This window comes from Lichenostomus cassidix, chromosome 23 (assembly GCF_008360975.1).
Source record: "Lichenostomus cassidix isolate B80296 chromosome 23, HeHo_3.0, whole genome shotgun sequence".
NCBI lineage: Eukaryota > Metazoa > Chordata > Aves > Passeriformes > Meliphagidae > Lichenostomus > Lichenostomus cassidix.
The window spans coordinates 74614-99994 of record NC_139503.1 but is presented as its reverse complement, the minus strand read 5'-3'; the positions used below and the strand labels follow the sequence as shown (position 1 = coordinate 99994).

At 53.0% G+C, this 25381-nt stretch overlaps 4 protein-coding genes and 1 non-coding gene across 15 annotated transcripts in view; 4 read left to right on the top strand and 1 right to left on the bottom strand.

Annotated features, from left to right (window-relative positions):
- Positions 1–1317, top strand: part of SESN2 (sestrin 2) — a 70829-nt gene extending 69512 nt beyond the window's left edge. The window contains exon 11 of the transcript XR_014856331.1: positions 1288–1317. The gene's annotated coding sequence lies outside the window, so the exon portion shown is untranslated. The remainder of the gene's footprint in view (positions 1–1287) is intronic.
- The window catches only part of PHACTR4 (phosphatase and actin regulator 4), a 59827-nt gene extending 56380 nt beyond the window's left edge, over positions 1–3447 (top strand). For 5 of the 7 annotated variants that reach the window (XM_085081519.1, XM_085081521.1, XM_085081520.1 and 2 more), the window contains 3 exons: positions 17–1939; positions 2341–2382; positions 2775–3447. In XM_085081519.1, the coding sequence (XP_084937645.1) occupies positions 17–32 (16 nt within the window). In that variant the 3' untranslated portion in view covers positions 33–1939; positions 2341–2382; positions 2775–3447. Of the gene's footprint in view, positions 1–16 lie in introns of all 7 variants that reach the window. The other 2 variants (XM_085081516.1, XM_085081515.1) reach the window with 2 other exon arrangements.
- RCC1 (regulator of chromosome condensation 1) lies at positions 1900–10624 on the top strand. Of its 5 annotated transcripts, XM_085081531.1 has the most exons (12): positions 1900–1939; positions 2341–2382; positions 2775–2822; positions 5287–5433; positions 5536–5723; positions 6285–6464; positions 6550–6646; positions 7204–7326; positions 7523–7678; positions 8013–8132; positions 8522–8674; positions 9217–10624. In XM_085081531.1, exons 4-12 carry the CDS (start codon positions 5364–5366, stop codon positions 9390–9392), a joined length of 1263 nt encoding a protein of 420 aa, XP_084937657.1. In that variant the 5' UTR covers positions 1900–1939; positions 2341–2382; positions 2775–2822; positions 5287–5363; the 3' UTR covers positions 9393–10624. The 5 variants fall into 5 exon arrangements, with proteins under 5 accessions (XP_084937657.1, XP_084937658.1, XP_084937661.1 ...); XM_085081532.1 differs by lacking the exon at positions 1900–1939 and having other exon boundaries at positions 2343–2382; positions 5356–5433; XM_085081535.1 differs by lacking the exons at positions 1900–1939; positions 2341–2382; positions 2775–2822 and adding an exon at positions 4750–4768 and having other exon boundaries at positions 5356–5433.
- On the top strand, positions 2038–2242 carry LOC146427654 (small nucleolar RNA SNORA73 family). Its single transcript, XR_014856355.1, has one exon. It is a non-coding gene; the product is annotated as a small nucleolar RNA SNORA73 family (small nucleolar RNA).
- Positions 10625–13925: 3301 nt separating the features above from the next.
- OPRD1 (opioid receptor delta 1) lies at positions 13926–24347 on the bottom strand. Its single transcript, XM_085081100.1, has 3 exons — positions 23904–24347; positions 17448–17797; positions 13926–16736 (listed from the first exon to the last, which is right to left on the bottom strand). The coding sequence occupies exons 1-3, from the start codon at positions 24143–24145 to the stop codon at positions 16204–16206; spliced, it is 1125 nt and encodes a 374-aa protein (XP_084937226.1). The 5' UTR covers positions 24146–24347; the 3' UTR covers positions 13926–16203.
- Positions 24348–25381: the final 1034 nt, after the last annotated feature.

Below are 25381 nucleotides of genomic sequence, written 5' to 3'. Positions count from 1 at the left end.
TGTATTTGGCTTTCAGGTACCATCGACCATAAACTTCCAAGGAGGGAGCAAGAAACCTGGGAGGGCTGGAAGTTTTCTGCATCCCTCTCCTAGGCAATACAGTGAGGGTGGAACCTTGGCTCTTCCACGATTTGCCTTCCATACATTTCCAGAAAAGGGCTTTTGGCCAGGGAAGGGGAATCCTGTCTGAATGTAGCATTTCACTGGAACAAACACATCTCTCGTGCCATCAGGCTGGAACTGACACTATACCTCGTGTGGCTCAGCAATATGACTCTGCCAGGAGACCGTGCCCAGGGGAATGACCCCGTCCTTCCCCAGCTGTACAGACTCACTTTGGGGTGCAATTCCTCATTCCCTCCTCCTTTCCATAAGGAAGGGAGAAAAAAAAAGGCAGCTCTAGTTTTGGGAAGCTGAGGAGAGCGTGTGCTCGGAAGCATGTGTGTGTATATTAGCTGTGTACAGAGAACCCTGGCAGACAACTGACATGGGATTCATTATTTTTTGGGGGGTTGTTTGTTTCTGTCATGTCCTTAATGCCCTGAATCACTACTGACCAACGGTTTGTTGTCCTGGAAGGGAATTGTATAGATATTAACATATGCTGCATCTTTTTGTAAAAAAAAAACAAAACCAAAAACAAAAAAAAACCCCAAACAAAAACAGACAAAAAGAAACAAACCAACAGATGTATAAAGCATTTCCTCTGCACTCTCTCACACTTGCTGTGATCTTAATAACAGATCTTGAGATATCTAGGCTTGTTTAACAAATTACAAAACCAGGAAACATGATTGTTGCCTTTTTAAAACTTTTTAAATTGGGGAAACTGTCAGTCGTTTTTATTGTGGCTTTCTCTCAGATGTTTTTTGCTCTCCCAAACCAGGGTTGAAGCATGCCTTTTTCTCATTTTTGCAGCTAACACTACTGGAAACCTGATACTTTCACTGTGTGGGACAAAAGGAGGGGAAGAATAGGTTTAAAAAGTGACCTTAAAAAGAGGGTGAGAGTTCTGAGAGAATTCTTCTTAAATGCGGGTTAAAAAAAAATCCGGTGTGGGTCACTGCTGTATTATGCACAAAATTAAAATATGTGTGAGATGCCACTTGTAGGGAGGAGAGTTGTGGAGGAAGGAGAGAACTTTGTCTTCTTCACAGACCACTGTGGCAACGTGTCGGCCACGGCCCAGCACCGCTCTTTCCTTACAGCTCCCCTGTACAGCCGCCATTGCATTGTATATCTGTCTCCTCAGCAACAGGTTTTAATTATTAAATAAAAGTATTTTAGAATTTTTTTTAAAAAAAAAAAACCAACAACTGTTCTTCTGTGGTCCTGTCTTATCAACGGCTCTCACCAGGGGCGGGACCAGCGGCTTCTGGCGGGGGAGGAGGGGAGGCTGGTCAGCCATGGCGGCGCCTCCCCCGAGTCCGCGGCTTCTCGCGCCCTTCTAGTCACTGCGCGTGCGCCAACCGCCCTTCCATTCACTGCGCAGGCGCCTCTGGCACCGCCCAGTTTTTCGGAGTGTGTGCTACGGCTCGTGTGCCCAAATACGGTTTTGCCCCGCCCCTTCCGCAGGGCGCGCGCGCGTTTTAGCCCCGCCCCTCGCGCTCCATAAATACAGCAGCGCGGAAGAAGCCGGCCTCTTTCTATCCGCGCAGCGGTGGACTTCGTAGGTAGGGCTGATTCCCCACTACCCATTTTACCTGTTATCTCGCTGCGGCGTGAGATCTCTGTGGCTGCACAGCGCCGCACTACCTCGCAGCTGGCTGTAGAGACGCCGCGTGTCCGTTTTTCAACGCTAAAATAGACCGTGAGTTACACGTGGCGGTGGGTGCTGCGGGGTCAGCCCGCGCCGCCTCAGCCGTCTATCACAGCCCGTTCTTCTTCCTACAGGTACCACCAAAGCCTTGATAGCCTGGTTTCTCCAGCTCGCTCCAGCGTGAGTATCTGTCGTGTAGCCGCGCCGCGTTGTCGGCGAAACGGGGACGCGCGGGGGCTTGGGAGTCAGGGTGGTTATAACTACTTGTGGACAGGGGTCCGACGTGGATATCCGGAGAAGTCGCTCTCTCTCGGCTCTGTCCGTGTGGCGCACGGGAGCGCAGGCCCTCGGGCCCATGACGTACAGTCCCTTTCCACGACGTCGGAGAACAAGCCGGGCCCCGAGCCTGCAGCCTGCATATTCCTACTGCTTCTCTGAGCCCATGGGCTGTGACAGAGGAGACAAACCATGCAGGAAACACTTAAACACGCGGGGTGGGACGGGGGCGCGTGCGGAGCTGGGAGGAAGAGACTGAAAACAAGCTCGAGTAAATTCTTAAAGTGCCCTTGTTTTCTTTCTAGTACCAAACTTGAAAAGTTCGGAGTGAAGCACAATTTTTGAAGGTAATAAACGCGTTTAAAATGTAATGCTGTGTGTAGTTATGCTCTTTTCTTGAAATTAAACCTTACACTTCAAATAAGTTTGAGCTGTTTCCAAGATGCTTAGAGAAAAATTGGATCGGCTTAAAGTGAAACTCCAAAGCAGACGGTATAGGTGGTGGTACCTTAAATTTAAGGTCGTGCATTCGTAGCTTTTAAGATGACGCCAGCTTTTGGATGGGTGGGGAAAAAAATTATTCCTGATTCCATGAAGAGGAAAATAAAACTGATCGTGAATCTTCACAGGAAAAAAAAATCTTACTGGAGATAAACAACTTCGTTTATTATAATTAAGCCTTCTTTGTGGGATACAAGCAAAAAGCAGGGTTAAATATTTCTTTCCTAAAATATTGCAGAACCTGCTGAGATGAAATGACAAAGCAATTTGCCTTTAGTGGGAGAGGGTGAGTATGTTGACAAGTCTGTCCAAATAAGGTCTTCTGAGTTCACTATGTGTAATCAAAATGTAGCCACGGGGATCAAAACGGGGTTGGAACCAGGGATATATCAATTTAGTGGTCTTTTCAATGCAAGTGCTTGTGCTGGGGACATGAGAAACGGCCACATGTGTCCCAGGTCCCTTGGTGGGACATGGACTATCTGGGTTTTGTGGAACAATGGAGAGGGGCCTGGAGCTGAGCAAGTGTGGCCAAGCTGCACGGGAACGAAGGACTATCTGTGGGATTGGCTGAAGGGCAACTTGTAAGTCAGGGGCAAACTTGGGGTTGGCTGGTCCAGCAAGAAGCTGCTTTTGGGATGCCCAAAGCTGGGGGTGCCGGGGAAGGAGGGAGTGAGACGTAAAAAAAAAAAAGTGCTCTCCTGTGGATTAGACAACTTTTCCATCGATTTGACCTCGTGGGGCCAGGATAGTTTGGGTACACTGATACTAAAAGTGGGTGGATCATAGAGTGTGGGTGGGAGCAGCAGCAGGGCCCTGAAACACAGCCCTACTGTGTGCCCTACTCTGTGTTGATCTCTAAAGCCGTACCAGGCTACAGCAGACAACTCAATAAACTGAATTTACTTTGGCTTGGTGTGTGTTTTTGGCGACTGATCTGAATATTAAGGAAAACTTGATGCTCCTAGTGGTGCCTCTCCCTTGTGTAGAAGTGCAATTCTTGTGTTCCCTTGACCCGTTTTAAAAAAAGTGAAGTGTGTAGAAATGCGCTACAACGGTCTGGGCTGCGTTAGGAGCAGATGATACCTTCAGTCCAGGTTCGGATCATACAGCACAAAACTCTGAATGTCATTAAGGGCCGAAACCAGAAGGGTTAAAAGAGGCTGTTGCCTGGGGTGTGGCCGCGAGGGTGGGGGGGTGGGGCGGGAAGCACGGGAGAGGAGTCACTCTTGAGTTGTTCTACCTTTCCGTAAGGGCAGTGGTGCTGATGGGTGGGTTTAGGGGAGGTCCTGGTGTGGATTAGATGAAACAGGCTTTAGCAGTTGGCTGGATGTCCTGTGCTTGGCCGTGAAGTCCCCAGGGAAAGGGTCAGGATGGAAGGGTATCTTCATATCAGAAAAGTTCCAGCATAAGCTGGGGAAACTCTAGTGTTATGCCTCTCCTGGAAGGTTTTCCAATCACCTCGGCTGTGGGTGACCCCCTGGGGTCAGGGTCTGTAAATAAGCAGATGAGGCTGGTGTATCAGCCAAAAATTTGGAGCTTATTTTTAGTACATTAGGGCTGTTATGGACAAATGCAGGCCTCTGGTCTGGAACATCCTGAGGACTAGACTTACATGTTAACTGGAGCAGAATAAATGAGTGGAATAAGGGATACCCCTTTGGATGAGGGAGAAAGTTAAAAGTTTGCTGTCTTCAGTTAAGAAGTTTAGTCTGCTTCCTGTTTCAAGAGTAAAAACTAATTTTCCAAATTAAGCAGCAGTAGGTTGCTGGAAAAGGTGGGAGCTCAGACTTGATGGATTTCAGTACTCTGGTGATTAATCATTCTATCTGTTAAATTACCATTCTTTGCAGCAGCTCTGTTTCCTCACCGTTGCGTGCAGCCTTGCAGGCTGGAGTCACCTGGATGTTGAAAGCAGGATGAGCTACTGACACGGATTTATTGCCTGGGGAACAACATATTGCGCAAGGGTGGCAGCTGCCAGTCCTGCCCTGTGCTGCCTGTCCTATGTCCTGTCCCGTTGTCCAACCTCGTGTGTCCTGTCCTACTTGTCCTTCTGGCCTTCTGTATATCTCTTCTGCTGATCTTGTGCCTTGCCTGTCCAGTCCCGCCCTACCTGCTGGGGGGAGTGACCCGGCCAGGGGAGAGCCGCCGGCCGGCAGGGGCGCTGCGTCCCGCGGAGCCCTGGAGCGCGCGCATGAGCAGAGCGGAGCGCGGCGGGGCCGGCGGGTGGTGAGGGAGCATGGCGGGCCGGGTCGGGAAAGCGGCGAGAGGGACCGGCCGGGACGGGGGAGGGAATGGGCATGGGGACACGGACACGGGCGCGGGGGGCCCGGCGAGCTCTGGGCTGCCCTCGGCGCAGCAGACAGGCCAGCAGGGAGAGCTGCAGGCGGCGGGAGGAGCGGCCGGGCCGGGCAGCGGCCTGCGCGGCCCCACGTGAGGCAGCGGCGCGGGGAATTCGAACGGCGGGAAGGGGCGGGGTGTGAGGCGGAATGGGTTCTCGGGCCATGCGGAGTGGAGAGTTAGCACGCGGCTGGGCTCAGATTCTTCCCTTTCCCCTTTTTCGTCTTCCTTTCTTTTTCTCCTTGCCTGATTGGACCTGAAATCTGGAACGGTTCATGTGTGTGTGAGGTAGGGTGTATGGATAAAACACACAAGGGAAGGGAAGACTTTCCATTTTCCCAGAGTGGGTGGAGGGATCGGTGTTCAAATTGCAATTCAGTCACCAGTGCTTCCGGTGTTTTTTTAAGGTGCGAGGGGACACCCCAGACAGTGACAGCTTGGTGGGTGACCCCTGACAGGCTCTTTTTGGCGTTTAGATCCCAAGATGCCAGGGAAACGCAGTGCAAAGAACCCGGTGCCAGAAGAAGAGTCTCCTGAGAGGAAGAAAATTAAAGGTAAGAAAAATCCCTGGGAATTTTCCTTCCACTTTCCTAGGGTTGATCTTTACCTGGAACCTGCTAGCCTCACATGTTCTTTCTCCCTCTCCCACCCCACAGTTAGCCACCCATCGCACCGCTCACAGCCTGGTCTGGTTCTGACGCTGGGCCAGGGCAATGTCGGCCAGCTGGGCCTGGGTGAGGACATCATGGAGAGGAAGAAGCCAGCTCTGGTCACACTGCCGGAGATGGTGGTGCAGGTGGAAGCTGGAGGGATGCACACGGTGTGCCTCAGCCAGACGGGAAAGGTGAGTGCAGCAAGTTCTGGCATGTGTTCTGGAGCAGGGGTTTAGAATCAGTCGCTGCTCTGCCTACATCTTGTTTCGGCTCTGGGGGTGAGCCTGGTCTCACATGGGCCACAAAATTTTAGAGTGTCAAAAGGAGGGCCTGAAGGGAGCCTGCAAGAGAATTGGAGAGGGACTTTGGACAAGAGGATGGAGTGACAGGACAAGGGGGAATTGCTTCACACTGACAGAGAGTAGATGGGTGGCAATGTCATATTAGATGCAATACTGGGAAGAAATTTTTCCCTATGAGGGTGACAAGGTCGTGGCACAGAGAAGCTGTGGCTGCCCCATCCATGGAAGTGTCCAGTACCAGGTTGGACAGGGCTTGGAGCAACCTGGTCTAGTGGACGGTGTCCCTGCCTAGGGCAGAGGGTGGAATTAGATGTGCTTTAAGGTCCTTTCCAACCCAAACCATTTCTTGATTCTGTGATAATTCAGTCTGGTGGGTCTCTGTCCCCTGACTTCATACTCAGCCTGTTGCCCCTCTGGGCCCCATCCTGACCACTTGCACCCAATCTGCAGATCTACACCTTTGGCTGCAATGATGAAGGTGCCCTTGGACGCGACACTTCAGCTGAAGGGTCTGAGACCTCTCCAGGGCCGGTGGAGCTGCAGGAGAAGGTGGTGCAGGTGTCGGCGGGGGACAGCCACACAGCCGCGCTAACTGAGGATGGCAGGGTCTTTGTCTGGGGCTCCTTCCGGGTACGCTGACTCCTTGGATGCTGGAAGCTCCCCTGATGGCTGCTGCTCCTGTGGCTGACATCCGTGTGTTTCTCTCTCCACTCAGGATAACAATGGAGTGATTGGCTTGCTGGAGCCCATGAAGACAAGCTCCATTCCTTTGCTGCTCCAGCTCGACGTGCCTGTTGTTAAAATAGTTTCAGGTGAGCAGGGCCCTGGCGTGTGCGGGGTCACTGACACAGCCCTTAGGGAATATTGGGAAGCTGTCGGTGACCTTTTCTTCTCTCTTGGCTTGCTCTGAAGCCAGTACAAGGGTGTGCTTGCTCATCTCTAGCTCTCCAGAGAGCAGACCTTTTAGCCCAGACAAATGTTTTAGTCTTAACAGGTTCACACATTGGGTTGTTATTTGAGCAGTCTGATGTAGAATGCCTTCCAAGAGTGGCCTGAACTGTGACCCCTAGAGGCCACAGCACTTTTCCTCTTACGAGGCCTGGGGAAGCTGAGCACAGCAGCCGGGGAGCTTGTCCAGGGCCCAGGGGAAACTGGGGCATACCTAAGTCCTACTTTCCCAGAAAAATTGCTGTGAATTCTTGGGATCAGGAAGAGGGAGATCCTGGAGTTACAGGTGGTGGCACAGTTGGTGTTGAGGTATCCAGAGCAGTACACCCTGCAAGCTGGGACAACGGGTTTACCTGTGGGATCTCAGCCCCCAGGACTTACTGAAGACTTCTCCATAACTTCTCCTTCCCTCCTCTTCCAGGGAATGACCACTTGGTGATGCTGACAGTGGATGGTGACCTGTTCACGTGCGGCTGTGGCGAACAGGGCCAGCTGGGCAGAGTGCCAGCACTCTTTGCCAACCGAGGAGGGCGGAAAGGGCTGCGTGAGTGGATTTGGTTTTCAGAGCTGCATCCTTTGGCTCCAGCTCTGCCCTTTGCAGAGGAGCAAAGGGACTCAGTCCCTGATGCTCAAGGGCTTATGTGTAATCAGTAACTTGAATGTAGTGAGCTAGTTCCTTAGATGCAGGGAGAGAGTATAAGTCCTTAGCCCTTGTGTAACACCTTGTCTCTTGCCCCTAGAGCGGCTGCTGGTCCCCCAGCTTGTCCCTGTCAGAGGCAAAGGGAGAAGAGGCAAAATGCGCTTTCAGGACGCTTTCTGCGGGGCGTATTTCACGTTTGCCGTCACACGTGAGGGACATATCTATGGATTTGGCCTCTCCAACTACCACCAGCTGGGTGAGCTTCACCTTCGTCCCTCCAGATCTTGTGCCATTCCCTTGCTGCCCTGGCCTAGTGGGGGAAGCTGCTGGGTGCCCTAAATCCTAAACACCAAGCACACACTGGACACACCGGAGCTAGAAATGGGGGTGGGGGCTCACCATGCGTAGCTCTAGGTGTTTAGGTCCCAGACCCTGCACCTGCTGGTTTGAGCAGAAGTTGGATTTTGGGGCTGGGGGGGGCAGTATTGGTGGGGTGAGCCCCAGGGTGGATGGCTCAGTTCTGGAGCCTGGCCTGGGCTGTCCGTGCCCATGGACCTGATCCACCCGGGTTTGTGCGTCACACCCTGCAGGGACCCAGGACACCGAGCCCTGCTTCTCCCCGCAGAACCTCACGTGCTTCAAGAACTCCACCAAGTCTTGGGTCGGGTTCTCTGGTGGGCAGCACCACACAGTCTGTGTCGACTCCGAAGGTGAGTGACAGTGTGATAGGTGGGCTGGGAGTCACACAGAGCAGGATGGGGGGATCCCATGGCCCTCATTCTGGCCAAGGAGCTGTTGGGATGAGGGTGATGTGCTGGAGGCCTCCAAGCCCTCGGTGTTCAAGGCAACAAGGGTGAGATTGCACCAAAGGGAAGCTGACAACAGGAACCTGGACTCACTTGAGAACTCTGGTATTGCACCTATTCCCCTTACTGATTTTTGAGAGCTCAACCCTGCCCCCTCTGATTGGGTTTCAGGGTGTGGTATGGAGGAGTGATGCACCTTTAGGAGTTGGACCTGGGAAGAGGGTCCAGCTGTGGCCCTGCCACAGCTTCTGCTGCACTTAAGTCACCTCTCCTGTGTATCCACTGTGCTCCAGGTAAAGCCTACAGCCTGGGCAGGGCAGAGTATGGCCGGCTGGGCCTTGGGATGGGGGCAGAGGAGAAGAGTACACCCACAGTTATCCCGGAGCTCCCCAGCATCACCTCAGTGGCCTGCGGAGCGTCGGTTGGCTATGCTGTCAGCAACGATGGTGAGTGTCGGGGTTTGGGAACATTGCCTTCTGTACCTTCCTTACCCCTCATTCCTCCATCCTGCACTGCACATCATCAACATACACCACCAGCTGGGTTGGGACTTGAGCCAGGTTCTGGTGCTCATCACTTGGGGGCAGCTGGGCAGTGGCTGCTCAGGTGTGTTTGTGGGTCCATGGCAACAGGGTTGGTCCATGGGGTGTTGAGCAGGAGTTGGTTGTTAGCCTGACGATCCCTTCTCCAGCTCTGCTGATGCCAGACCTCCGTTCTCTGGTGCGGCATCTGCCTATGTGCAGTGTCTGCAGGAAAGAGGAATTGGAGTGGGCTGTAAGTTTTGTTCTGTCCCCAAAAGGGATAAAAGTGCTTTGGTTCTGTGATGGAACATGTGTTTGAGTTGTAAGTGCTCCTTCTCTTCCTGCTGCGTGTGTTTCTGACGCAGAAACTCACTGCCTGGGTGGGGGTCCCCTTGGGTTTGGGTGCTGGTTCCTCTTCCCATCGTGCAACCACTTGGAACTCAAAACTTGCTTCAACTCCATTGCAGGACGAGCATTTGCTTGGGGAATGGGCACCAACTACCAGCTGGGCACCGGGGAGGAGGATGATGTCTGGAGCCCCGTGGAGATGACGGGGAAGCAGCTGGAGAACCGGCGGGTGCTGGCTGTGTCTAGCGGTGGGCAGCACACCGTGCTGCTGGTCAGGGACAAGGAGCAGAGCTGATGAATCAACACCACAGCTGAGCCCAGCGGGATCATGGCACCCCCCAGACCTCCCACAACTTCTTCCTGGTTTGGGGAGCTGATTGTCGGAGGAGAACAGGAGGCTCATGGAGCTGGGCCCGGCAGCACCTGTGTGACTGGAACAGGGGTTGTCGGTAGGTTCTCCCCGAAAGTGTGTGTCTGTTTTCCCGTGGTACCCAGTGCTCTGTCAGCTCCCTGAGTCAGCTTGGTCCTAAACTGATCCCAGTTCTGTGCCTGGGTGAATTTCTAGTACTTCTTGTCTGGTTTCTTAACATTTCCTGGCCCAGCAAAGCCAAGGGTCTTGTTCATCACTGCAATCAGGTTTGGGTATCAGTCTCCCTGAGGTCCCCATGTTTCCCATATCTGGATGCTCCTCCACCACCCTCCCTGTTCACCAAAACATCTTATACCTCTCTGGCCTGGATTTGTGTGCTGCCCCCCACCAAGCCCCTCTGCGCCTGTTCCAGGGGGATCTCAGTACAACAGGAATGTTCCCATGGAACTCTGTCCTCTCATCCAGCACTTGTGGCTACTGCAGGAAGATTCTGCCTGGTGAGGGAGAATGCTGTTAGATGATGCCTGGCACACTGTGACTGCTGGAAAAGGAAAGGGGGGCTCCTGTCTACCATCCTTCAAGTATCTGAGCTGAACAACCCCCAGCCAGTGAGGCCAGGAGCAGGTTCCTTTGTGCCCTGGAGCAGCCACTTCCAGCACTGCTTTTTGCAGTCCTGGCCGCTCCCTCTTTCCCATTGCCTTTGGAAACCCGACCAAATCCATCCCACGGGTGGGAATGCTTACTTTCATTTTTTCTCTTTTGCTTGCTGAGGAAGGAGCTTCATTTGCAGCTAGGGCCTTGCTGAACAGACACCATGTCCCAGCTATGCATGGAGTCACTGGAAACAACAGGACTCCTCCTCGCCATTGCCTCCCTGATCCAAGTGGTCTTGCTTCCTGCACCCAGCCTGCCCCATTCTCTCCTTCCAGGAGGTGCCTTCCAGGTGCCTGGAGAGAGGACGGGTGTGCGAAGAACTAAATTATAGCAATAGAAGGGGGTGGGTTGTGGCTGGGGAGGGGGTCTGGGATTATACAATGGTTCAGAAGGGGCTGGATTTTTTAAAAAAAGAAAATACAAAGTATTTTGGTTGATTAATCAAGGCAGAAAGGACAAAAAACTCATCTTTTAACATTTGGAATAAATAGAGTTTTGATAAACCCAGGCTTTTCCTGTGTTCTGGAGGGGTTGGTAGTTCTCTTGTGGGACCTGCTGCAGCTCTTGGGGACAGTAGGGATGGGTGGCTGCTTTTAAGGGTGCTGCTGTGGTCCTAGCTGTGTCTGGGTGTTCCTGTGGAGGAGGGGCATGGCCACGAGATGGCAGCAGGAGAATGCACTGGGAGCTGCTGGGCCACGGTACTGGGAGAACTGGGACAGGGAGATGGGATGGTCCCTGTAGTTTGCTGCCTGTCTGATGGGTCACCCCAGTGTCTTTGGGTCTCCAGGGACACAACCAAGCCTATGTCACAGCTGGAAGGATCGTGGCATGTCCCTGCTGGGTGCTCCCAGCTGGAGCTAGGCCAGATGTATGTGGAGATTGGAACCCATGGGGCAAATTCTCACATTCTGGTGTGACTGGAGCCCCAGGTCACTCTTCACAGTTAATTCATTTGGGCAGGAGCAGGTTCCTTAATGAGCCTCTGGCCAGGGATCGGCTTTGGGCACCAGGAGCAGCTTAGGCTGTCAGCAGCCCTGCTGCTCCTGTGTGGGATGAGCTTAGATTTACAATCAGGGATGCCCTCAGCATCCCTGAGCCCCCAGCGTGAGCTGGGAGGGCTGGGGCACTCTACCATCAGGCGGGTTTGTGTTGGTAGTTGCAGTCCTGGGCTTGCAAAGGACTTTACTTTTCCCTCTCTCTACATGTGAAGTTGGGATGTAGGCCCATGGGGAATGTTTTACTGCCAGGGATCGAGTCCATATTTTGCCATGACTGCAGGCTAAGCTATGGGCAAGTGTTCCCTAATCCCGTGGCTAACTGCACCCTGGAGATCATTACCATTTAATGCTCCTCCATGAATTGTGACCTGCTGGATATCTGATGGGGAAACTGCTCCTTGTCTTGGGCTTGATTCTCAGTAACAGCATTTATCCAAAAAACAGCCTCAGCTACTGGGAAGCTGGGAGGCAAGACCCCACATGTCAGTGCTCCCAGTTCCTCCCCATCACCAGCACTGGCAGTTTTTTGCATCCATCCCCTGCATTTGGGCAATTCCTTGCAGAAGCAACAGGATCAGTGATGGCACAACTGTGTGGTCATCACAGGGTTGGATCCTGTCAGGAGCCAATGTGACTCCCTGCTCCAGCTCCTGCAGGTGCAGAGAAAACCCAGATCATTCCCAAATGAGATTCTTTTCTTCCATTCTTGAGGGGCTGGTCCTGGAAAAGGGAAAGCATCTCTTTGTGAATGGAGAGCTTGTTGCTATTTTCAAGAAACGGGGGAAAAATGGGCTGGGGAGAACAATAAGTTTTAAAATATTCAGAACTGATGAATCAGCTGCTGTCTCTGGAGCCAGAGTGACACTTCAGTGGGAAGCTGTTGGAAACTGGGGGATCAGCCTCCACATGGGGGAGAGGGTGGGCGAAGGAAAACAGCTTAATTGAAGGAAGGGAAATGTGTCATTAACGAGGTTTTGTGATCACAGAGTGAATTTGGGGCATTTTGAGGAGGAGGAGTTTGGGTCCTGTGCAGTGGACCCCTCGCTGTGTCAGGATCCAGCCTCAGTCCATGGTGGAGGTTTTCCAGCACTGACACCCTCCAGACCCTCCCTCATCCCCAGTTGGCAGCTCCAATCCCACACTCTGGTCTCCATCTGTTGCTATTGGAAGTGCATAAAAGGCTTTTGATTTACAGACAAAAGCTGGGAAAGTGGAATTTGAGGGCTTTAGCATCCATGGAGGATGAGGCCTGGTGGTGTGAGGCTCTTTTGAGGCCAGAATAAAAGCACTTTGGATGTTTTCTGCAGGGTTTGTGTGTGAGAGATTTTTTTCATGTTTTTCATGGTGTTTTAGATACAAAAATTCTGCTTATGCAGTGGTCCTGCAGGATCTGCAGGGAGAGAATTGCATCTTCACAAGGGTTTGGAGGATATTGAGATTGTTTCCTTGTTCTTCCTTTCCTGCCTGGAAGAGGAAATGAGCTTTAATTACAGCCAAGCTGCCTGTGCCAGGGTTTAACGATGGGTCTGCAAGCAACAGAGTTTGGTCATTGCACTGGGCTGTCTCTCCCTGAATCCTATCATTAAGTCTGGAACCTAGCCAGTATCTCTGTAGGGCTGAGTGCCTGGATCCACCCCAGCATCCTCTGGGGTGAGGAAGGTGGGAGATCTCACTCCTGTCCTCCCCAGGAAAGCCAGATCCATTCATTTCCATCTGCATATGAATGCAATTCCAAAGTCAGCCTAAACCTGCAGACAAAGAAAACAGCATTATCGTAATTAATCACACACATAAGAATAAACCCCAATATATTGGGGTTCATTATTTGGTGGATTAATAAAAAAAAAAAAGGGGGGGGGAAAGGACATTTCCTGCAGTAACATGTTTTTGGGCTGCAAAGGTCCTTGGAAATAGCTGGTAGGTGTGTGGTAGCACCTGTGTGCTGGCACAGGTGGCTGCATTATTAAGCTAGGCTGGCTGCCGTTTTAACTGGGCTGTGAAATCGCCGGCATCAGCGCCTGGTTTGGTTTTCTGGGGGTGCTGGGTGATGGAGGGGGGTCCTCGAGTGGTGCTGGAGTAGCAGTGCCCTTGCTAAACAACACCCCCAGACTGGAAATCTGGTTTTCACATCCACCCTGTGCGTTTCATGGTTTCCCCTTCTTTGGAAACTCACAAACCTACACAACAGAAGTCATAAATACCTTAAAATCCAAAGTTTCATTAAGCCAGAGCAAAGTTACAGGCTCTGACACCTGTTTCTATTGCTTTTCTGCTAAGTCATCATTTGCATTTAAATTACAAATGTAATTCGGGCCAGAATTTGAGCTGCTGGGCTCTTAAAATAAAATATCTTGATGACTGGTGGCAGCAGAGGTTTTTGGTGACTAGGGCTTGAAGACAATCTCAGCTAAAGGGCTTTGGGGGGAGAAAGATGAGAAACTCACAAAGGTGAGGTTTTCCAAATCCAGCTGATCTTTTTAGAACTTGAATTTACAATCATGGAATGGCCTGGGTTGGAAGGGATGTTTAAGCACATCCAATTCCACCCCCTGCCATAGGCAGGGACACCTTCCACTAGTCCAGGTTGCTCTAAGCCTCGTCCAACCTGGCCTTGAACACTTCCAGGGATGGGGCAGTCACAGCTTCTCTGGGCAACCTGTGCTGGGGCCTCACCACCCTCCCTGGAAATAATAAAGCGAAAATTTAGAGGTAGTTCCTCTCCCATCACTCCCCAGACCACCCCCCTGAGCCAGACCCTGCTCATTTTTGATGCCTGGGAGACATAAGAGAGCTAGAAACTGCTTCCTATATCTGATTTTACTTTATTATTTTAATTTTTAGAAAGCAGGGTTCCTGTACAGAAATGCCACTGGAACGCCAAAATCCCAGGGGCTGCAGCTGGAAATAGTGGCTGAAGTACTTTGTGAGGTGCTATGGATCCAGCAGCTTTAGCTCCATCACACAGAGAGAAGCTGCTGTAGTGGGAGGTGGGATGGGAGGCCTTAGGGTCACTTTAATTTCATACAGCTATAGACATACATACATATATATTTATAAAAGTACACAGAGTTCCCTCTGAGCATCCTGACTACAGCATGGCTTGGTCTGGGCAGGCAGGATCTCCCAGTGCCGTTTCCCTCGATTAGGATTTGTCCCCAGTTTCCCAGTCCAGACAAGGGGCTGGGGGAGTGGGTTTTTAGGTGGGGAGAAGCTGGATCAGCCCCTAGATCCCTGCTGGGATGCTGCCGGAATGGAATAATCGAGGTCCGTGCCCCATAGGAGAGGTAATGGCTTTCACTAGCCTAAATTGATACAACTGGAGAAATCAGACATAAGACGAGCTCTGCATCCAGCCTGTGAGCTCCAGGTGCACCTGGGTGCTCGCTTGCTTCCTCCAGCTGCATCAATTTGTTCTCTCAGTGCTATTACTACTTCCCCCAAGCATTCTCCTCCTTAGCTTATCTGACCGCTTGGTGATCACAGAGGCAAGGTGAAAGGAAGGAAAAGTGGTGGTTCGCAGATGTGGCACAGGGCTGGAGCGGGGATTCAGGAAGCGGGAGAACCCATCAGTTATCATTCAGCTGCAGATAATGTGGTCAAGAGGTCCCTGGAAGGTGGTTTCTGCAGGAGTCATTGGGAGTTAATTGGAATTCCGCTATCCCTTTGTAGGAACGCTATTCCATCCAGATGAGTTGAAATCCCCAAACCTCTACCACTTGTGGGCTGTAGGTCCTTTCTTGGTACCTGCACAACCTCTGTCCCTGCTTGAGGAATTGTGAAAGGGAGGTGATATTTTTGTCATCTTCTCAAAAAAAAAAACAAAACCCACAACCCCATCCCATTATTTTTGCCTCTGCTATGGAAATCCAGGCAGTGCTGTTGCTCATCCTTCTCCTGATGCACAGAGGAGGGAGAGCTTTTGGTGCTGCCTGTTATTCTATCCTAATTACTTTAGCACTGAGAGAAACAACTCAAGTTCCCATAAATTACTCCCTTAATCACGTTCTTCTTGATTTTAATGACTTCTTCAGTCACCCTGACGGATGCTGGGCATGGGGAAATTGGCACTGGCACTTGGATATGGGGTCAGCTTCAGACGTGTCCTGCTCCATCCCCTGGCCATATCCATATTCCCAGCAACCACATCCACATCCAGGGCAGCCTTAGCTGCACTCAGAGGTCTCTAAATAACACAGCAACGACATTAAGAGTAGAAAGTTTTCTCTGGGAGCAGTCCCAGTTTGAAGCACTCCAGGAGAATTTTTACTATGTACCTGGAGCTTTTTGAACAGTGTCTCTGAAGTGGCATAATTTTCTCTTCCCTTCTCTGGTTGTTTTTTTGACACAGCTCAAAGGGGGATGGAATGAGGTCCCATGATGCGACAGAGGAAAGGGTCTCAACTCATTCCAGGGGAGGATTAGGTTGGATATTAGGGAACATATCTTCACTGAAAGGGTTGTCCAGCCTTGGCTCAGCTGCCCAGGGCAGTGGGGGAGTCACCATCACCGGAGGGATTTAAAAGCTGTGTGGATGTAGCACTTCGGGACATGGGCTAGTGGTGGCCTCGGCAGTGCTGGGAGAACAGCTGAACTTGAGCTCGGAGGGCTTTTCCAACCTGAATCACTCTGTGATCCTAAGATCACCTGGCACTGTTCCCTTCTGCCATGGGAGTATTTCCCCTCTTGCCACTGGTTGTGATGTCATCCTGGCCTGTGCAGGAAGAGAAGCATGTGGACCTGGCAGTCCCAGTGCCCTGGGTTTTGCCAAGAGCCACGTGTTGGAGGGTAACAGCCCTTGCTGGATGTTGTTGGTTGACATGGTGGCAGCAGCAGGGCAACTTTTCCCAAGTTGTCCCTTGTTCTGGTCTTCTCCCGACATCATTCAGTGAGTCCCAATTCTCTCTTTCTTCTTTTCCAGGAGGAAAGTCTTTGCAGTCAGTCTGTACGCATACTCAGCAGTGTTACCAAGCAGTGCCCAGGCCACCACCCTGCTAGAACTCTGTGGTGGTGACTTGGGTGACTTCTGAGTGCACCTCGTCTCCTCCGTGTCCCCGGCAGCCCCACTGGGGGCTGCCCACGTCTAGTCATGCTGGCTTGTTGCGGGCTTCAGAAGGGGTGCAGGTGGACACGTGCTCCCGTGTGGTGTTCCTGGCACGGGAGAAGCTGTTCTGGTCTGCATGGGCTCGGAAAGGCAGGCAGAACTCTCGGAAGCACCTCTTGAAGTTTTCATCCAAGAAAGCGTAGAGGACAGGGTTGAGGCTGCTGTTAGTGTAGCCCAGGGCAATGCAGAAGTGCAGGCTGGCCACCACATAGGGGTTCTTCTTGTCTATGTCCACCAGTGTCCAGACAATGACAAAGATGTGGATGGGTGTCCAGCAGATGATGAAGGCTGCCACCACCACCAGCACCATGCGTGTGATGCGCCGCAGGTTGCGGTCCTTCTCCTTCGAGCCTGAGAGGAGGCGGACGCTCTTCAGGCGAAGGATCATCAGCCCATAGCAGACGGTGATGACCAAAATGGGGACCAGAAAGGCAAAGATGAAGACACAGATCTTGGTCACGGTGTCCCAGTAGATGGGAGGATCAGGAAACTGGAGTGTGCACAGGACCATCCCATCTGTAGGAGAGAGGAGGGTCAAAGAGGGAGCTGGTGGAGTGACTGCCGAGAATATTATGCCTCCTGCTCGGTTATGACTTGTTAAAACCCCAGGGAGGTGCCTGCCTGCTCTTGGCAAAGGTTCTCCAGGAGCTCTGTGCCATCAGCCCCCTGCTCACAGGAGGTTGAGGGGTTGCCGTGGGTACAGTGACCCTGGAATCTTTTCCTTGCAGAGCCTCCTGGGCCATTCAAGGCCAATCCTGCCTTCTCCCAGCTCCCATGGTGGACACATCCCCATGTCACCCTCCACTGAAATCTGTCAACTTCCTCAAGATGCTCAGAGCTTTCCCAGCAGCCAAGGGCCAGTGTCCCAACACGTGAGCTGCAAATCTTAGTGTGGGCCACTTGGGGACTTTGCAGCATCCCTGGGGGTGTTTTTAGGCACCTGATTTGCACCCCAGGAATGCTGGGGAGAGGCACTGGTTGGACTGGAGATGGGGAAAGGTGTGGCATCCCCACGCTTAAGGGTAAGGAATGACAATTACTGGGATAGTTTCCAAGATGGGAAATAATACCACAATGCTTTTTCCACGACAGGGCACATTTATGGTATCATGGAGAGGTGTTCACCACTGACCACAAATCTGCTACAGGACCAGAGGTCAAGTTTGCCATGTCACCCCTGGGATGGACCGATGGGACAGGAGGGGACGCGTACCCAGAGTCACTTGCCTTTTGACTTGGTGACCGCCATGACCATGATGGGCACCCCGATGAGCGAGGAGAGCACCCAGATGCAGACATTGATCATCTTGGCTTTGGCTGGTGTGCGGAAGTCCAGGGCCTTGACCGGGTGGCACACGGCGACGTAGCGGTCCACGCTCATCATGGTGAGGGTGAAGATGCTGGTGAACATGTTGTAGTAGTCAATGGAGAGCACAATCTTGCAGAGCAGCTCCCCAAAAGGCCAGGTCTCCATAAGGTACTTGGCACTCTGGAAGGGCAGTGTGCTGGTGGCCAGTGCGTCGGCCAGTGCCAGGTTGAAGATGTAGATGTTGGTGGCTGTCTTCATCTTGGTGTACCTGGAGGTGGCAGAGAAGGGAGACGTTACAGGTGGTCAGGGCACTTGATGTGATGAGGAGGTGGCACAGCCTGGCTGCTCACAAGGTCACACCAGCCTTGGTGGGCAAAAGTACACTGTGACATGGCCTTTCTGCAACACTGATGTGCTCAGCACCTTTCCAGGTGTGCCAGGGAGCGCATTGAGATAGGACATGGAGCTGTTGGGGCGAATCCAGGAGAGGCCACCAAGATGACTAGAGGGATGGAACACTTCTGCTGTGAGGAAAGGCTGAGAGAACTGGGATTGTTCAGCCTGAAGAAGAGAAGCTTTGGGGTGACTTAATTGTGGCCTTCCAGTCCCTGTGGTAGCCCACAAGAAAGAAGACTCTTTACAAGGGCCTGGAGTGACAGGATGTTAGATGGGTTATTGGGAAGAAATCCTTCCCTCTCAAGGCGGTGAGCTCCTGGCAGAGGTTGCCCAAAGAAGCTGTGGCTGCCCAACCCCTGGAAGTGTTCCAGGCAAGGTTGGACATGGCTTGGAGCAATCTGGTCTAGTGGAAGGTGTCCCTGCCCATGGCAGGGGGTAAACCTGGATGAGCTTTAAGGTCCCTTTCAACCCAGGCCATTCTGGGATTCTAGTTGGGAGGGACCTTAAAGCTTATCTCATTCCACTCCCCAGCCATGGGCAGGGAGCCACCCACCCTATCCTGGTACCTGAGCAGGGGATGACATTCACATATGCTGAGCTGGGACCTGCAGAGCATGACTTTGCCCTTCCACAGTGGCTTTCCTGCACCTGACCAGGGAGGTGACAATCATTCCATGCCTGCCTTTATTCAAAGGAATAAAGAACTTTCCAGAGAAGTCAACTCTCCAATGAGATTGATTTACTCCATTTCCTTTAACCAGTTGCACAATGTCCTTCATCCCCCCAACCCTCCATCTGATCTTCCACCCAGTAAATTGTGATTATCCAGCCTGCTTCCCTGTCAAGTTTGCTTGCAGAAATTGGATCGATTACCCCCGGAAGCAGGCCATCTGGAAGCAGTGCAATTAGCCAGCCTGGAGCTCCAGAGCCTTTGGGGAAGCCCGGCTGGGTCCCCCAGGGCATTTCGGAAGGCCTGGTTCTGGTTCTGGTTCTTGTCACACCATGGCAAGAGAAACGCCTGGTCCCTCATTTCCAAACTCTTCCTTGAAGGGAAAATTCAAAATTATGACGCAAAATTATGGTCGATGCCAGAGCAGCAGGGATGTGTGTGCTTGTCCCAGGAGCATCCAGTCCTGTAACTGTTGGTCAAAGGGATGCTTTGAATGGTGTGGCGGCTTGGAAATAGATGCTGAGGGATCTGCTGGGCACCTCCAAAGGGCAACACATTGTGCTGGGGTAGAAGTGGCTCTTTGCAGGGCTACACCAGCAGCTCCAATTCTTCCTGAGTTACCTTCCAGCAAATCCCCATTGTTTAGAGCATCCTCCACAGCCCTGAGCTTGTTTAGATGCATCCTAATTAATTAACAACGGGGTCAGTTTGCACACAACTGTCTCTGTGCATGGCTAAACCTGCCTGTAGCAGCACTGGGGTGTGGTATGGAGTGGGGAGACAACCCCTTCGTTGCTCATTCAAAGCATCAAAGCATCAAATAGTAGCTCCCATCTCAGATGATCCTGTCCTGGCTGGATCCCAGGACAGCAGGTTGGTGTGCAAAAGAGGCTCCTGGGATTGACGGTGGTACACAACCCCTTCCCTTTATCCTTTCTCCATTTCAGGAGAGTGTGTTGGTGGGGACAGAGACCCACCGGCTTCCGTTGTCGGTAGAACTGGGAACTGGAGCTGAAAAACTAATTTCTCTCTGGGAGAAAATAGAAAACAACAGCTAAACCTAGCTCCCAGCTCCAAGAGCATTCCTGTCTCCTTCACCATGGCTGCAAATGGCAGCCCCTTGCCCAAGGGTGGAAATATTTGAGCTGAGTTTTTTTTTTTTTTTTTTAATTTAAATATGGCATAAAAAATGTCTTGTCCTTGAAAAGTCCTTTTCAGTTCTCTTTAGTGTTATTTTCCAAGAGCTTTTGCAGAAAAGTTTCCTTCCAGGTTAAACAAAAAGCTGAGAATTTGTGGTATTGTCAGGTTTTGCTTCTCCTATGCGGACAAACAGTCAGTTCAGGTAGATTCACATGTCTTTGGTCTCTGTTTTTTGAGTAAAATGGTAAAAAAATCAGTTATTCATTCCGTGGTCTGCCAGATGTGCTTGGCTCTGCAGGGTAAGCACTTCCCAACCCTCTGCCAGATGTGCGAGGGATGGGGGACTGGAGGACCAGAGCTGTCACCCCTCCCCAGGCAGGATGGGGCTAGTGAGGGCAAAGCAGTGACGGAGATGACTGGGATAATGGAGATGACTGGGATGATAATGGGAATGTCTGGGATGATGGGTTGACTCTGATGATGCATTTGACTGGAATGATGGGGGATAACTGGGATGAGGATGGGGTTGACTGGGATGACTTGAGATGATGATGGGGGTGACTGGAATAATGAGGGTGGCAATATAGCCTTCAGCACTGGGATTTTGGGACAGGATTCAACCCCCTCCAGGCCTGGGCTGAGGTTTCAACACCCTGCCCAGTGTGTGGGGGGGTCCATCCTGCTGACCCCCTGAGCTGCAAATGAAGCTGCTGCTCCAGGAAAGAGGTTTATTGCTTGCATTAGAGCAAGCCATCCACTGCTGCTGATGGAGCTCCCCAGGCTGCCAAACCCAACACAATTAAGTGAGTGCCTTGATTGGTAAGTTATGCACTTGAACGGAACAATCTGGGAGGTGTTGATGGAGAGAAGAGACGGGAGGAGATGGGGCAGGCACAGGGCAGCTCTGCATTCCAGTCTCGACTCCCAAGTAGGGACCCCCTCTCCAAACCTCTTGGAAAATAAATAAGTGAAAGAAAAGTGAATAATAAGCAAAAGAAAAACTGGAGCTGCTAAAAGCCTCCTCTTGAAAGAGCCTGGCTTGACAAAGCCTGAGCCCAGCTGTCCCTGAGCCCATGCGGGAGCTGGCGGGGGGCTGATGGGCTCGGTGGGGGTGAGGGCACTTGCGGCCCCGAGCTCACAGCTGCCAATTGCTTCCAGAGGTATTTTTAAAAGCATCTGACAATGCAGTGGGAATGGCAGTGCTGGTCAGAGCTGTGGTGGGGAGGGTGCTGGGTGTGCTGAGGTCCCTGCAGGTGTGTGGATGCGTTTGGCTGCTCTGGAGAGGGATTTATTTGGGGTTTGGCTGTGCTCTGGTCATGGTGTGTCCATTCATGGAGCTATGGACGAGGGTCCTGTGTTTGCATCTGCCAGCTCCTTGCATTCATGGGCTTTGTGGCAAACTCAGCATGATCCTTGAGGTTCCTGACCCCCAGGATGTGCTCCAGCCATGCTTCTAGACTGCCTGTACACCCTGCCTGGACCCCAAGGGCACTGGGAGGTGGCACTGGGCAAATACCCAGAATCTCCCTGGCAGTGAGGTCCAAATCTGAGCTGATCCCATCTCATAGCTTGTTCCTGCATGGGCACAGGTCTCCCCTAGTCCTGGCCTAAACCCTGTCAACATGGAGCAACTCTGACAAGGAACCCTGGGAAACTCCAGGTGGCTTTGGCCATGGAAGAGGGGTCCCCAAAGCCCCACCTGTCCCAGGGGCTTGGAGGATGATATTTGCTCATTCCATGGGAGATATTCCCCATCCCTGCAAGTGTTCAAGGCCAGCTCGACAGGGCTCGGGGCCACCTGGTCTAGTGGAAGGTAACCCCGCCTACGGCAGGGTAGTGGAACAAGATGGTCTGTAAGGTCACTTTCAACCCAAACAACTCTGCGATTCTGTGATCCTGTGTTTAATTCCATCATCAGCCAGAAAATAGGGGGGGCTAGAAGCTGTGATGATGGGATCTGTGGATCTGTCAGGCTTGATAAAGCCTGGCTAACACGAGGTCGAGTAAAATAGGGAGGGTGAGTGAGTAAAGTAGGGAGGATGTGGTTTGCACATGAAATCACTCTCTTTAAAATGCCTTCCCTCTCCTCTTTGAGCAGAACCAGCTGGAAGGGGTCTAATAACACTCATCCCTCACCGTGACATCGCTCATGGCATCTGTCTTTGCCGCAATTACCTCAATTTGCTCTTTCAGACTAGGGCTCATTTTTAATGCCACTTCGAGTGTATGAAAAATCCCATTAGGGGTCATGTCTGGTCAGCAAGTGACTCCCCCATCCCATTCCCCATTGCCCACCCTTTTGGATGGTTTAGAACACACAGCAGAGCCCCACAGAGAATGAGGAGCAGGGGCAGCAGAGCCTGCCACCAGGGTGATGGGCACTCCAGGATGGGTCATGGACGTGTTTCAAGCTGGTTTCCTTCCCTCCGATGAGTCACCACATTTATTTGTACGCAGGCAGTGCTGGCCTGTGCTGACCTCTTGTAACAATAGCTATGGACTGAAAGGGATGGGGAAGGGAGGGTGGAAATGGTTAAAAAATGTGGATTGGGGTGGGGGGGTTTGTTTAAATCCAGCCACCAGCTCTTGTTTGGCTCTAGGGTTTTGGCTAAACTGGGGTTACAGCACCACCTGAGGCAATGGGAATTAGGATTACCCTACAAATTCTGGACCACCAGCACCAAGGCCCCTCCAGTGCAGAGGGGGTGGCTGTGAAGCCCAGGCACCCAGTGAGACACTTCTGCTCCCTCCTGCCAGGCTGGAAGTCTGTGCCCTCACAGAGTGTAATGGTCAGCACAGCTCCATCCTCTGCTGCTGGCAGGGCTGTGGAGGGACTACGCCAGCCCTCACTGCTGGCACTGGACCTGTGCTCTGCGAGACTTAGGTTTATCGTCCCATTTTCCATGTCAACCCATCTTATTCAGGCAGGACCAGTGAGCGTCTCAGACAAAGGGACTGATGAGATTTCGTACCTTAGCACAAGTGCCAGGCTGGATACAGCAGCATCTTGCCATGCCCCATCTTTAAAACGGGGGGCATTTAGGTCCTGTCACTTGTTCTGGGGTGCAGAAACCCCACAGACCCCTCTCTGCCTAGGGAAAGCCTCGCCACAGGTGCCAAGGTGTTGGATGGAGCTAAAGTGGGTCTCTCTGCTGCTGGAGATGGTATCCCATATTGAGGGGACCAGAGGACAGCTCAGCTGTTGTGGGAGATGGGGCTGGGCCATATGGCTCCTGCTCTTTGTTAGAGAAAAACAGAAGTCAGGCAGCTGCAAGAGGTGCCAGCACAAGCAGGAACTGGAAATAGGCTGGGTGGGTAACTCCCACTGATGGAGTGGGGTTGGAGCAGTGGGAACCCACCAGCCCCTGGTCGGGGGGTGGCTCTGGACCCACCCTGCTAACAGGGCAGCTCCCACCCTGCAGTGTGAGCAGCCCTGCGGCTTCTCTTCCTCACAAAGGACAAGGGGCACTCGCTTGGGGTCGGGCTGTGTCGTCCCACCCTCCTGCCCAAACACAGCTTCTTTTCACCCCCTGAGCTGCTCCAGGCACACATGGCCTCTGCTTTCATCCTTCGCACAGCATCTGCACCCCCCCACATACTTGCACTGCTTGCACATGCACTGCTCACACACACATCACACCCATCAGGAACACCCGTCTCGATGCTGCCTGCACAAGCAGCCGGTGCACACCCAACCCTCCTCCTGCTGCTGGTTTACACTCGATGCACACTCATACCTGGGTCAAACTCACACCCAGTGCACACTCATACCTAGTGCACACTCACAACCGGTGCGCACTCTTGGTGCACACTTACTTCTGCTGCTGGTTGACACACAGCACACACTCGCTCTTGTGCACACTTTCTCTTAGTGCAAACTGCCTTCTGGTGCACAGACGATCCTGGCGCATACTTATCCCTGGCGCAAATTCCCTCCGGGTGCTGTCTCAACCCTGGTGCACACTCATCCCTAGTGTACACCCACTCCTGGTGTACACTCACTCAATGTTACCATTTCACACCTTGCATGTGCTGCACATTTGCCCCTGGCACACCCTGGCTCCATCAGCCCTCTCACATTCGATGTCCACCTACCCAAGGTGTCCCCACCCCTTGGGTGCACACACCCCACCCCTCGTGGGCAGCGGGTGGGGTGCCCATCTCTCACCTGACGATGCCGTACATGACCAGGACGTTGCCTAGCAGCCCCACCACGCACACCACGGAGTAGAGCGCAGTGATGACGATGGCGATGAGGATGGATGTGGCGTTCTTGGCCCGCTGCGGACTCGTGTCGTTGACGCCGTGTCCGGGCAGGGGAGCCCAGGCGGTGCCGTTGCCCCAGGGGGTGGCAGTGGCCGTGGGCAGTTCCACAGGCACATGCGTGGTCACATCGATGGGCAGCTCCATGGCTCGCGGGCGGCCGTGGCCCCGCTGGAACCGCCGGGCGCATCCGAATACAGCGGGTTCGAGTCCCGGTCCCAGCCGCTGCTGCCGCTGTCTCCTTCCGCACCCGCGCGGGCCGGGGTTGCTTTATAAACCCGCGTGTTCCCCAAGCCACGTGGGGCCGGGGGCGGCCCTGCTCTTCCGCCCGCCTCCCTGCCTGCCTGCATGCCCCCTCCCCCCGCCTGCACCCTCCCGCTCCCTGCCTGCTCCCCAGATCTCTCTCTGCCCGCTATTCTCCCCTTTGCTCCTTACCTGTCCCTCCCGTCCCCGCCTTCCTCCACCTCGGTCACTGCCTGCCTTTCTCCGTTCGGCAGGTCCTTGTCTTCCCTCCACGGTCCCGTTTTCCCCCCAGCCCTGTCTGCCTCTGCCCATCCCTTGACTGCTTCGCCCCATCCTTCCATTCCGGTCTACCTTTCTCCCCCTCAGATACCTACTTGCGCCACCCCGCCTCCAAGCCCGTCGCTCGCTCTCCCCATCCCTGCCAGCCTCCCCTCCCGGTTCTTGTCTTCTTAGCCCCTGCCTGACCCCCGGTCTCCCCAGTCCCTGCCTCCCTTCCCACCCCCAGGTCCTTACCTGCACCCCATCTCTCCCATCACTGCCTCTACCTCCCCTCCCTGCTTGCCTTCCCTACCCCAATCCCTGTGTCTCCCCTCAGCTCCTCCCGGTCCCTGCCTCCCCCCATCCCTGCCTGCCGCCCATCCCCGGAGCCGTCAAGGGCTTCGGAGGCGGCCCTGAGCATCCGGTGGTCCGCGAACTGGAGCGGGGGTGCGACGGATCCTGGCGCAAAGACTGTATTGGGTTTTCTTTGTCTGTAAGAAATCAGGGGGACAAACAGCTCCCTTGTCCCCAAAGCAAAAGCGGGGTGTCTCTAATTCCCCCTTGCACTCTGCTTTTTCTCCCTCTCCTTCACCACCCCCCACCATGTGTTCTGGGGTTAGGGGGTGCTAGATGGGTTTTGGGGGTGCTGAGGAGGTTTGGGACGATGTTGCAGGGGGATTCAAGAGGGATATTGTGGGGTAAGGGAAGGAACTGGAGGGGCGCTGGGGGGAGAAAGGTGGAAGGGTGCTGAGGAGGGATTTGGGGAGCAATGTTGCGGGGTTTAGGAGCAATGCTTGAAAGGAAGTAAGTAGGGATGCTGGGGGCACTAAAGAGGGTTCCTGGCGGGCTTAGGAGGAAGGCTGCTGCAGGGTAAGGAATTTA